The sequence below is a fragment of the Eumetopias jubatus genome, unplaced genomic scaffold (genome assembly GCF_037043125.1).
Source record: "Eumetopias jubatus isolate StellerSeaLion01/CBP00866 unplaced genomic scaffold, mEumJub1_p1.0 scaffold_14, whole genome shotgun sequence".
NCBI lineage: Eukaryota > Metazoa > Chordata > Mammalia > Carnivora > Otariidae > Eumetopias > Eumetopias jubatus.
Genome location: NW_028274820.1, coordinates 66,574,788 through 66,588,776, shown reverse-complemented (window position 1 = coordinate 66,588,776; position 13,989 = coordinate 66,574,788). Strand labels below are relative to the sequence as shown.

The window sequence follows — 13,989 nt, the reverse complement described above, 5'->3', positions numbered from 1 at the left end:
CATTTGTTGAACAGACTGTCTTTTTTCCATTGGACAGTCTTTCCTGCTTTGTCGAAGATTAGTTGACCATAGAGTCGAGGGTCCATTTCTGGGCTCTCGATTTTGTTCCATTGATTTATGTGTCTGTTTTTGTGCCAATCATACTGTCTTGATGATGACAGCTTTGTAATAGAGCTTGAAGTCCGGAATTGTGATGCCACCAGCTTTGCTTTGCTTTTTCAACCTTCCTCTGGCTATTTGGGGTCTTTACTGGTTCCGTACAAATTTTAGGATTATTTGTTTCATTTCTTTGAAAAAAGTGGATGGTATTTTGATAGGGATTGCGTTAAATGTGTAGATTGCTCTAGGTAGCATTGACATCTTCACAATATTTGTTCTTCCAGTCCATGAGCATGGAACATACCCTCTATCTCTATAATCTGAAGATTTTGGTCAAGAAAGGATGCTGTACTTTGTCAAATGCTTTTTCTGCATCTATTGAGAGGATCATATGGTTCTTGTTCTTTCTTATATTGATGTATTATATCACATTGATTGATTTGCTGATGTTGAACCAAGCTTGCAGCCCAGGAATAAATCCCACTTTGGTGGTGGTGCATAATCCTTTTAATGTACTGTTGGATCCTCTTGGCTAGTATTTTGGTGAGAATTTTTGCATTCATGTTCATCAGGGATATTGGTCTGTAATTCTCCTTTTTGATGGGGTATTTGGGCTTGGGATTAAGGTAATGGTGGCCTCATAAAACGACTTTAGAAGTTTTCCTTCCATTACTATTTTTTGGAGCAGTTTCAGAAGAATGGGTATTAATTCTTCTTTAAATGTTTGGTAGAATTCCCCTGGGAAGCCATCTGGCCCTGGGCTCTTGTTTCTTGGGAGATTTTTGATTAGTGCTTCAATTTCCTTAGTGGTTATAGGTCTGTTCAGGTTTTCTATTTCTTCCTGGTTCAGTTTTGGTAGTTGATACAGCTCTAGGAATGCATCCATTTCTTCCAGATTATCTAATTTGCTGGCATAGAGTTGCTTATAATATGTTCTTATAATTATTTGTATTTCTTTGGTGTTGGTTGTGATCTCTCCTCTTTCATTCATGATTTTATTTATTTGGGTCATTTTTCTTTTTGATCGGTCTGGCCAGGGATTTATCAATCTTGTTCATTCTTTCAAAGAACCAGCTCCTAGTTTCGTTGATCTGTTCTACTGTTCTCTTGGTTTCTAGTTCATTGATTTCTGCTCTGATCTTTATTATTTCTCTTCTCCTGTTGGGTTTTAGGCTTTATTTGCTGTTCTTTCTCCAGCTCCTTTAGGTGTAGGGTTAGGTTGTGTATTTGAGACCTTTCTTGTTTCTTGAGAAAGGCTTGTATTGCTATATACTTTCCTCTTAGGACTGCCTTTGCTGCATCCCAAAGATTTTGAACAGCTGTGTGTTCATTTTCATGTTTCTATGAATTTTTTAAATTCTTCTTTTAATTTCCTGGTTGAGCCATTCATTCTTTAGTCGGATGCTTTTTAGCCTCCATGTATTTGAGTTCTTTCTGACTTTCCTCTTGTGATTGAGTTCTAGTTTCAAAGCATTGTGGTCCGAAAATATGCAGGGAATGATCCCAATCTTTTGGCACCGGTTGAGACCTGATTTGTGACCTAGGATGTGATCAATTCTGGGGAATGTTCCATGGGCACTAGAGAAGAATGTGTATTCTGTTGCTTTGGGATGGAATGTTCTGAATATGTCTGTGAAGTCCATTTGGTCCAGTGTGTCATTTAAAGTCTTTATTTCCTTGTTGATCTTTTGCTTAGATGATCTGTCCATTTCAGTCAGGGGGGTGATAAAGTCCCCTACTATTATTGTATTGCTGTCGATGTGTTTCTTTGCTTTTGTTATTAATTGGCTTATATAATTGGCTGCCCCCATGTTAGGGGCATAGATATTTACAATTGTTAGATCTTCTTGTTAGACAGACCCTTTAAATAGGATATAGTGTCCTTCCTCATCTCTTATTATAGTCTTTGGTTTAAAATCTAATTTGTCTGATATAAGGATTGCCACCCCAGCTTTTTTTTGGTGTCCATTAGCATGGTAAATGGTTTTCCACTCCCTCACTTTCAATCTGGAGGTGTCTCTGGGTATAAAATGAGTCTCTTGCAGGCAGCATATTGATGTGTCTTGTTTTTTAATCCAATCTGATAGCCTGTGTCTTTTGATGGTGGCGTTTAGCCCATTTACATTCAGGGTAACTATTGAAAGGTATGAATTTAGTGCCATTGTATTGCCTGTAAGCTGACTGTTACTGTATATTGTCTGTGTTCCTTTCTGGTCTCTTTACTTTAAGGCTCTCTCTTTGCTTAGAGGACCCCTTTCAATATTTCTTGTAGGGCTGGTTTCGTGTTTGCAAATTCCTTTAGTTTTTGTTTGTCCTGGAAGCTTTTTATCTCTCCTTCTATTTTCAATGACATCCTAGCTGGATATAGTATTCTTGGCTGCATATTTTTCTCATTTAGTGCTCTGAATATATCATGCCAGTCCTTTCTGGCCTGTCAGGTCTCTGTGGATAGGTGCATTGCCAATCTAATGTTTCTACCATTGTAGGTTACAGATCTCTCATCCCAAGCTGCTTTCAGGATTTTCTCTTTGTCGCTGAGACTCATAAGTTTTACTCTTAGATGTCAGGGTGTTGATCTATTTTTATTGATTTTGAGAGGGGTTCTCTGTGCCTCCTGGATTTTGATGTCTGTTTCCTTCCCCAAATTAGGGAAGTTCTCTGCTATAATTTGCTCCAATATACCTACTGCCCCTCTCTCTCTTTCTTCTTCTTCTGGGATCCCAATTATTCTAATATTGTTTTGTCTTACCCTATCACTTATCTCTTGAATTCTGCCCTCGTGATCCAGTAGTTGTTTATCTCTCTTTTTCTCAACTTCTTTATTTTCCATTATTTGATCTTCTATATCAGTAATTCTCTCTTCTGCCTCATTTATCCTAGCAGTTAGAGCCCCCATTTTTTGATTGCACCTCATTAATAGCCTTTTTGATTTTGACTTGGTTAGATTTTAGTTCTTTTATTTCTCCAGAGAGGGTTTCTCTAATATCTTGCATGCTTTTTTCAAGCCCAGCTAGTATCTTTAAAATCGTCATTCTGAGCTCTAGTTCTGACATCTTACTAATGTCCGTATTGATTAGGTCCCTGGCAATCGGTACTGCCTCTTGTTCTTTTTTTTTTCAGGTGATTTTTTTCCATCTTGTCATTTTGTCCATAGGATAATAGATGAAGGAGAGAACAAAATGCCAACATTTGGCATTTTGGTAACAACATCTCCAGAAAATATACACTAAACAAATCAGAAGAGACCTGAAACTGGGGGAAAAGAAAGGGAAAGAAAGAAAAATGAAAAAAAAAAAGAAAAAGAAAAGAATATGATCAGGCTGGTGCACAGATGAGTGCTACACACTAGATTTTGGGTGTATTTTGATCTGTTAGAAGAAAGTGCCTCCCAATATTTTAAAGAAAGAAAAACTTATATATGTACAAAAATAAGGGTAAATATGAATGGATGGAATATGACTGTAAAGATGAAAAGTATAAAAGATTTTATTTTATTTTTTTTAAAGATTTTATTGATTTATTTGACAGAGAGATAGAGAGAGCACTGATAGGCAGAGTGACAGGCAGAGGGAGAAGCAGGCTCTCCACTGAGCAGGGAGCCTGATGCGGGGCTCGATCCCAGGACCCTGGGATCATGACCTGAGCCGAAGGCAGACACTTAACTGACTGAGCCACTCAGGCGCCCCATAAAATATTTTATAAAACGAATTGATAAGAAGTTGGTTGAAAAAAGAAAGAAGAGGATTTAAAAAAAAAAAGGAGAGAATGTGATCAGGCAGGAGACTAGAACAAAGCCATACATTAGAGATTTAGGGTATATTTTGGTCTGTTAGAAGAAACTGTATCCCAAAATTTTAAAGAGAGAACAACTTATATATATACCAAAAGTAAGGTTAACTACTATGAAGGGATAGAATATGACTCTTCCAGAAAGTGGTCACTTTTCTGTTCAGAGAGTTGCTGCTATTCTTTTCTTCAATCTCCTGTTGAGTTCATAGGTGTTCAGAATGGTTTGATCCCTGGTGCTGAATTCCTGGGACCAGACAAAATTTAGGTCTCTTGCTCCTCCCCCTCCTATTACTTTAATTCACAATTTTTCTTGTTTATATTTGAGATGATCTCTATAAATTTGCCTGTAGATTTTCCTTTTATCTTAGGAATCATTTTGGATACCAAGTTACACAACATGGTAAGGGCCAATCCTACTCTTCATGGTAAAAGGGCTATCTGCTTCTAATCTAGCTGTTGGCTCTTTTGTCTGAAGGGCAGAATCTTGCTGGACACCATTTCTCAGAGTTTCAATCATGACATTATTTGAGTGAATTTGGGGCCATATCCTGTTTCCCCAAACAACTAAGTAACTAATGGCAAGAGACTGAGCTGGGAAATTAGTTGAAGATTAATTTTGTTGAAATTTCATGATAAGCCAAATTTTACATTAGAACTCCTTTCCACCTAACTAACCATCACTGATAATAATAATGTTCTCTATTGGCAGTGAGAAATTGTGCCAAGAAGGCTTCTGCTGCTAGTTATTTACAAAAATTAAATTATAACCTCAACTTAATTCGTGCTGCATGTTTAAAGTATTCTCTTTGCTTTACTTCCTTATAGTTGGCCCTTCCGGGTTGTAACACAGGAAGTCTGTGGTTTCCATTATTTGCACATGCCAACATAGATTTCTAATGTGCATCACTTCCTTGGAAGCACATTTATTAATCCACTGGTGCTGATGAATCTCTTTAAGTACCTGTTTGGGTAATTTTGATGTTGCTTTAATGATTTTCTCTCCATTCAAAAGATGTGTTAAGCTTTTAGTTTTCTTTTTTGTCTTTTTTTTCATTATTGAGATATAATTGACAAGTAACATTTTGTAAGTTTAAGGTATATAATATGTTCTTTGATACATTATTATATTTCAATATGATTACCACCTTAGTGTTAAACATATCTATTAGGTCACATAATATTTCTTTGTTGTGGTGAGAGCATTTAAAATTTAGTCTCTAAGCAACTTTGAAGTATATAATATAGCATTGAATATTATCACTATGCTGTGTGTTAGATCTCTAGAACTTATCCATCTTCTAGTTGCAAATTGGACCCTCTGTCCAATGTCTCTCTTATTCCCCCATTCCTCAGCTCCTCATAACCACAGTTCTACTCTTCATTTCTACAAGTACGGCTTTTTTAGATTCCATATGTAAGTGATACCATAGTATTTGTCTTTCTCTGTCTGACTTACCTCACTTAGCATAATGCCTTCAAGGCCCATCTATGTTAAATTCTATGTATAAGTAACAGGAAGTCAAAAGTTTACAGAAGAGTTTTATGTTCAATTTCAATGTTTTCAGTGCACAATGCAGTCATCTCTGATTTCAGGAACAAAATTGGTCCAAAGCCTGATCTGATTCAAAATTCTTTTTTGTTTCCTGGAAAAAAAATTTCACCCACCCTCAGACCTACTCACCTTGAGGCTAGTATCTGCAGGATCATGATGAAACCTTTATCTAGAGGGAAGAAGAAAAGAGTTTCACAGCATAATGTTGACTCTGTTGCTTGTATTTAAATGAGCGGGTTCTCTTTTCAACCAGCAAGTCAAATAACATTTCAGCAACTGAGCAGAATTTTCACCCATGAAGTGTTTCTCTTAGCCAAAGCTTATTTGTGATACTTAAGAAAGGTGGTCTAGACTTGGATATCCTAACAATATTGGTCTATGAGAGGTAAGAAAAGTAAACTTAACATATGCTAGACTTCAGTATTAGAGTTTATTTCATTTAATCCTCAAGGAGTCCAGTCAGATGGATATTACAGATAAAGACACAAAGGCTCAAAGATTAAATTAAAATCAAGTCTGTCCAATTGCAAAGCTCCAGCATTTTCCAGTTTATTTTTGTTGCATCTCTAAGGCCTTTGAACTCTTCTCTATTGAAGGTTATACACTTGGCTATATTATCTTACTTCCTTGCTAAAATGCCTTCAGCTTTCATGCAGCATTAATAAAATAAATATGCATTTGAAGGATATTTCTGTACCTTTTGTGAAACTATCATTAATTGAGTGTACTCTGTTATCTAATTGCTTTCCTATATAAGTACCTATATGACACATTTTTCATAATTAGCATCAAGATTAATTTTCCTCTCCAAGTGAATTTATGAACTTCCTTCTGACAACTGTAACTATTCTATTAAATGAGGGGGATTCAACAGGAGACAGCAGAAAGCAACTGCATTTTTATCCTCCTAATCCCTCTTAAAACCTGTGTTCTAGACTTCTTTCTCTCCCACCCCCCAAATTTAGATGAAATCTCAGGAGGTTCCATACATATTCTTTTCCTTTTCATTTTGAAGAAGTTTTATTTCAGTAAAAAAAATTTCTTTGAGATCTTTAAAATTTTGCGTCTTCTGACCATTAAAATGATATATATCCTTTTATTTAGTTCTTGTTTGATTTCCTTCAATGTTACATAGATGTTTCATTAAATTTGTTCTCAGATGTTTCATTAGATTGTTTCCTTATATAGGAAAGCAATTAGATAACAGAGTATACTCAATTTTCTATTTTTGATGCATTTTAAAAGATTGGGTATTTTGTATTTGTTAGGTATATAGTCCTACATGTGTTAATTAGGCAAAGTCTGTTAATTGTGCTGTTCAAATTTTTTAGATATCTATTTTTGTTTATTTCAGTTACTAGAGGAGGAATGTCTTAAAATCTTCCACTTCAACAGTTGATTTGTTGATGTCTACTTTTAGTTCTGCAAATTCTTACTTTAAATATTTTGGTGCAATATTATGATGTGCACAATTGTTAAACATTCTTTTTATTATTATGTAATGTTCTTTAAAAAATGCATCTGTGTGTTTGTGTGTGTGTGTGTGTGTGTTTGTGGTAAGAACACTTAACATGAGACATCTCCTCCTCACAAACTTGTTAAGTACAGATAGAGTACAGTATTGTTATCTACAAGCACAGTGTTGTACAGCTGACCTCTAGAGTTTTTGATGCTGCATAAATGAAATTGTATATGCATTGATTAACAGCTTCCCATTTCCTCCTCTCCACCCAGCCCCTGGCTATCGCTATTCTATTCTTTGCTTCTATGAGTTTGACTATTCTAGATATCTCATAAAGTGGAATCATGCAGTATTTGCCCTATGACTAGCTTATTTCACTTAGCATAATGCCTCATTCATATTGTTCCATATTGTAGGATTTCCCTCTTTTTTAAGGCTAATGATATGCCATTGTATGTGTATGACACATTTTTTAATCCATTTATTCATTGATTGTGATTTAGGTTATTTCCACACCTTGGATACATGAATAGTGCTACAGTGAACATAAGATGCTAATATCTCTTCAAGATTCTATTTTCAGTTCTTAAATACCTAAAAATGTGCTGGATTATAGGATAGTTCTATTTTCAATTTTTTTTTAGAAAAATTTTTTAAAAGATTATTTATTTGGGAGAGAGAGAGAAAGAGATCACGAGCAGGGGGGAAGGGTAGAGGGAGAAGCAGACTCCCCGCTGAGCAGGGAGTCTGATGCAGGACTCTATCCCAGGACCCTGGATCATGACTTGAGCCAAAGGCAGATGCTTAACCAAACTCACCCAGGTGCCCTGTTTTCAATTTTTTTGAGGAACCTTCATACTGTTTTCCATAGTGGCTGCACAATTTTACATATGCATCAACTGTGTGAAAGAGTTCCCTTTCTTCCACATCTTCATTAATGCCTGATGCCTGTTTTTTGATAATAGTCCTCCTAATGGGTGTGAGATAACATTATCATTGTGGTTTTTGATTTGTATTTCACTGATAATTAGTGACATTGAGCATATCTATTAGCTATTTGCATATCTTTATTGGATAAATACCTGTTCAAGTCCTTTGCCCATTTTTTAATAAAGTTGTCTTTTCCCAGAGTATTATGAATTCTTTATATATAGTTTGGATATTAATCTCTTATACCTCTTATCAGATATATGGTCTACAAATATTTTCTCCTATTCTATACATTGCCTTTTTACTCTTGATTGTTTCCTTTGCTGTGCAGAAGCTTTTTAATTTGATACAATCTTATTTGTCTATGTATCTGATAAGGGATAATATCATCAAGAAGGTAAGAGATAATGAGTGTTGGAGAGGATGTAATGGGAAGGGAGTGAACACTTCTGCTCTGTTGGTGTGAATTTAAATTGCGCAGCCACTATGGAAAAGAGTATGGAGGCTCCTTATAAAATTAAAAATAGAACTATCATATGATCTAGCAATTCCATTTCTAGGTATATATCCAAAAGAAATGAAAACAGAATATCAAAGAGATATTTGCACTTCCATGTTTATTACAGCATTACTCACCATAGCCAAGATATGGAAACAACTAAGTGTCAACAAATGAGTGCATAAAGATGGGATATATATATATATATCTCACATACACATAAACACAATTGAATATTCTGCTATAAGAAAGAAGGAAATCCTGCCATTTGTTACAACATAGGTGGACGTTGAAGGCCTTGTGCTAAGTGAAATAAGTCAGGCAGAAAAAAATAAATACTGTATCATGTCACTTATATGTGGAAACTTAAAAAGCCAAACTAGCAGAAACAGACTTGAATGATGGTTACCAGGGTGTGGGGGTGGGAAATAGGGAGCTATTGGTCAAAGAGTACACACTTGGAATTAGAAGATGAATGGGGGTGCCTGGGTAGCTCCATTGGTTAAGTGTCTTACTCTTGATAGGCTCAGGTCTTGATCTCACGGTCCTGAGTTCAAGCCCTGCTTTGAGCTCGACGCTGGGTGTGGAGCTTATTTAAAAAAGAAAAGAAAAAAGAAGATGAATGAGTTTTGGGGATCTAATGCACAGTGAAGTGATTATAGTTAACAATACTGTTTTATGTACTTGAAAGTTGCTAGGGTAGTAGATCTTAAATGTTCTTAGTGCTAAAATTAAATGGGAATTTTGTGAAATAATGGTTTTAGCTAACACTGCAGTGGTAATCACATTGTAATATATGTGTATCCAAACAACAGGTGTACACCTTCAACTCATACAATGTTAGAAGTCAATTATATCTTAATAAATCTGGAAAAAAAGCAACAGGGGAGTCCTTGGTAGAGATTCTAACTATAATAAAAAGGTAAAGTTTTAAGTCCAGTTAGGTTCTCATTATCCATTACCTGGAATATTACCTGGAACCACTTTAAACCTGTCTTATCTACTTTTGGGGGTGATGGTGGGTAGTGGGGAATTTATGCTGAGAGAACAAGAAATGACAGAGGGTTTGAGAGTAAGATTTTAGCCCCAAACTCCCAAATTCTGGGTAGTTGATCTATAGAACTTGTAATAATTTATGCATTCTCTGACTCTGAGATTTGATGGTAGCTTTTGCTGTGCTGAACTTGCTTTATGAGGCACTTGATAATGTGTTGAAGAGCGGTTTGCTGAGCTATTTGTCCTTGCCTATTTTTCCCTACCACCAGCAAGTCAGTTCTGTTAGGGTGGAGATAGCATTGGTACTCTAGTATCCATTGAAGGGATTTGAATTTATAGCATTGTTTTTAAGAAAACTATTTTAAGCTCCAAGTAACTAAGGTATAAGCAAAGGTCTGGGAAACTATAGTCAGGTAAATTGATTATTACTTGAAAGTATTACCATGTTCAGCTGTTTAAAACAAACATCTGTTGGGGATTCTTGAGTGAATTATCCATTGTTTTTGTGCTTACAAATTTTTTGAAATTGTACAGTGAACTACTAACCTCATTACTACTGAATGTTAAATTGTATGGGATTTTTCTCTCCAAAGGCCCAAACTAAAGAATTCCTGGGCCCAGTCATAATAATGACTGTGAATGCAGTCCTCTAAAATAAAAGAAATGGTAATACTGTAATTTGCAGTAGAGCTCTGTAATCTTTAATTTAATAAAACATAACCCAAATAAAATATTGGCTAGTTGGAATCATAGAGCATATTGCCTTTTTACCCTGGCTTCTTTCATTTAGCAATATGCATTTAAGGTTTCCCCATGTCTTTTCATGACTGGATAGCTCATTTTTTTATACTGCTGAATAATATTTCATTGTACGGATATAACACAGTTTGTTTATCCATTCACCTCTTGAAGGACATCATGGTTGCTTCCAGTCTTTGGTGATTCTGTAAACATTTGTTTGCAGGTTTTGCATGCATATAAGATTTTAACTCAATTGGGTAAATACCTAGGAGTATGATTGGTGGATTGTAGTGTAAGGCTGTGTTTAATTTTGTAAGAAATTGCCAATTTTATCAGGTTTTTGGATTTCAGCCATTCTAATAGGTATGTAGAATTATGTCCTTGTTCCTTTAATTTACAGTTGCCTAATGGAATATTACATTTACCATCTTTGCATGTAGTTATTTGCTATCTATATATTCTTTGGGTAAGGTATTTGTTCAGATCTTTTGCCCATTTTTTAAATTGGGTTGTTTTCTTATTTCTGAGTTTTAAGAGTTCTTAGTATATTTTGCATACCAGACCTTTATCAGATACGAGTTTTGCAAAAATTTTCTCAGTCTTTTAATTTTCTTAATAGTGTCTTTTGCAGAACTGAGGTTTTTAATTTTAAGAATGTTCAATTTATTAGTTTTTTTCATGAGTCATGCTTCTGATTTTCTATCTAAAAACTCATTATCAAATAAGGTCATCTAGGTTTTCTCCTTACATTTTAGAAGTTTTATAATAAGTCTGCATTTTAAATTTAGGTCTAAGATCCATTTTTATTTAATTTTTCTTGGCAAGGTATAAGGTCTAGGTCTAGGTTCATCTTTTGTGGATGGATGTCCAAGTCTTCCAGCCCATTTCTTGAGAAGACTATCATTTCTCCATTGAATTACCTTTGCTCCTTTGTCAAAAGTTTAGTTGCTTGTAATTGTGTGGCTTTGTTTCCGGGCTTTCTGTTTTATTGCAGTGTTTAATTTGTCTATTATTTTTCCAATACTATGCTGTCTTGATTACTGCTGCTTTTTGGTAAGTCTTAAAGTCAGCTAGTGTCTAGCTTTTTTAGAGTTTTCTTTTTGTCTTTGGTTTCAAGCAGTTTTTACTATGATATGCCTAAGTGTGGTCAAGTTTTTGTTTGTTTTAATTTATCCCTTGTTGGGGATTTGTAATATTTTATGAATCAATGTTTTATTTCTTCTGTAAATGTTGGGAACTTCTCAGATATAATCTCTTTAAATATAGCTTTTATTTCATTCCTTCATCCCTTTCTGACATATACAGTATAATATATTAGACCTTTACACTGTATGTTCTGTATCTATTATGTTCTTTCACATATTTTTCATCTCTTTAACATTTTATAGTTTTTTCTAAATGTTTTCTTCTGACCTATCTTCCAATTTATCATTTCTTTGGTTGGTTGTATTTAACTTGCTTTTAAATCCATCTTTGACTTCTCAATAGTGATTATTGTAATATTTAGTTATACATTTCACTTTCTATTACGGCTTCCAATACTCTTCTGGAATTTTCAGTATTATATGTTATTTCCTTGCACATATCAAAAGGAAAGTCTATGTCTGATGTGCCAAACATGTTTTTCAGTAGTTTGCAAGCAAAGATTGGTTTTTACATTTTTAAAGTGTTTAAAAAAATAGAAGAAGAATATACAACAGAGATTGTATGTGGCCCACAGAGCATAACACATTTACTATCTTTTTACTTAAAAAATCTACTGACCCATGAAGTAGATTCTATATGGATCTGTTTCTATTGTCATAGTAATAATGTCTTATCTCCTGTATCTGGTTAGTTTTGATGTGGTGTTGGATATTGTACATGAACAATTACAGAGTTAATTTGGGACTGTGTTGATATTAACTTCTTCCAGAGAAGATTAAAAGTTGCTTCTGGTAGGCAAATAAAGATACTAACAATCTTGAATCACCCACATTCAGCAAGAGAATGAGCTAATGCAGAGGTGGTCTTTAGTCTCTCTGAGGGCTGCTTAATTTCTGGTTCTCTCATATTATAGCCCAAGCCAAAGCTTGGGGACTTAGCAGAGATCACATTCTTGGTGTGCCCTGAGTAAGGAGTCCATCGAAATCTCTCAACTGCCTCTATTAGAATCTGCTTCTATTGGAATTGGCAGATGCTTCTGGCATAAAAGCAACTTAAAATGTCACGCTCATCACTGTAGATTTTCATCTCTTCTCTGGTTTTAACTTCCTAATTCTTTTTTGCTTTGTTAGTAATCTGTGGCTTTCATACAGGCTTTGAAATATTTTTTCTAGCTATTCTAGTTCTTAATGATAAGGTTGGTTCAAATTATTTTGATTGTTATTATTGGAAATAAATTCCACTCTTATATTTACTTATGAATAGTGAAGTGTTTGCTTTTGACTTTTTTTCATGTTTGCTTTTTTAATATTTTTATTTCAGATAGCTTCATTATTTCCCATGTATGTTGTGGGGTACATTGAGCCAAACAAATTTCAGAAGATCATTTATATGAACATGGTAACATTTTTAATATTCATAAGTTAAATATTAAAACAAGATTTCAGGATTTAGAAAACAGAACTGACTCTTTTTTGGGGTACCTACTTGCAAGTAGTATTTAATTAATATATATGATGTTGATATTATCCAGAAGGAAAGATTACATTATTATATATCTATATCTGTAATATTCAGATCTATAATAGATGTTTTATGTTCTGTGAAACTTTTAAAAATTTTATGTTTTATTTATTATTGTCACTACTTTTGAAATTGCTTTTTCTCCCCAAGACCTGAGACTTTTAGCACTTTGCATTAATGTGACACTGTAAATTTTGTGCTTTTGAATTTTTTAAATCTTGGTTTCCAAACACATACATAGACTTTAGATAAGAAAACAAAGCTTCGTTAGTGATGGAAATCTTCAAGTAGTCCAACAAAATAAGATTAGAAAATTAATACTTATGACTAAGTCTTTCTTATTATTACTGAATCAATAGAAACAATAGTGCTTTTTTTCTGTTTTCTTTATATCAAGTATCAGAGAAATAAGATTAAATTCTGCTGTATATAAGTTATGGTGTTGAAAAACTTCGAACTTAACTGTGTATTGAAATTCTGTTATCATTTGGCCAGGATCTATTTATTAATCTTATTTATGCATATGAAGTTTATATTAGAAATGACTATGCCTGTAGACAAAGTATGCATTACGCTATATATCTAATAACAATAAAACATGTTTCCTTTCTTCACTTTGCAGGTTTCAGTTCTCCTTTGTTTTGTGTTGATGTTTGGAAATCCAATGTATTTATCTTCTTATTATTCTTCATCTTTGTTAATGACTTTGGTAAGTGTTTGCTAAGCTCATGAAGATTTTTTTTTTTTTACCTGTCAAATAGTAGGTTTACCCATGTAATATAAGTTTAGGAGAATAAATGGTGCCCTTCCCTGATAATTGCTCATGTGAAAAACTTTCCCCAAATAATGCTTTTTTTTCTCTCTCATTCTTGAAAAATGAATACAATACAAAGTTTATCTCTTTAAAGTAATGTCCAGGTAAATATTTTAAAAAACAATCATAAGGTAATGAGACTTACTTTAAAACTATGCCATAATTAATAATAAAAATTATTTATTTCCTTCTACATCATTTCAGTACACTAAATAGTTATTGCAATGACATTACCATTTTCCAAAACATTTTTGGAATGTCTCTGAAATGCTTTCACAGACTGTGGCACATTTTTTGAATATCCTCATTGGTGGCAAATCTTCATCTTTCAAGGGTGGATTTAATTTTTGGAAATGACCAAAGACTTGTGAACAAGGTGGGTGATTAGATCTTGGGTGATCTAGATCTTGATCAAAATATGGTATGACAATAATTAGATT

At 34.1% G+C, this 13,989-nt stretch overlaps 1 protein-coding gene across 1 annotated transcript in view; it reads left to right on the top strand.

The window, feature by feature from the left end:
* DPY19L2 (dpy-19 like 2) overlaps positions 1 to 13,989 on the top strand; it is a 96,700-nt gene that overhangs the window by 30,644 nt on the left and 52,067 nt on the right. The window contains exons 10-11 of the mRNA XM_028093899.2: positions 12,535 to 12,612; positions 13,358 to 13,444. Coding sequence (XP_027949700.2) covers positions 12,535 to 12,612; positions 13,358 to 13,444 — 165 coding nt within the window. The remainder of the gene's footprint in view (positions 1 to 12,534; positions 12,613 to 13,357; positions 13,445 to 13,989) is intronic.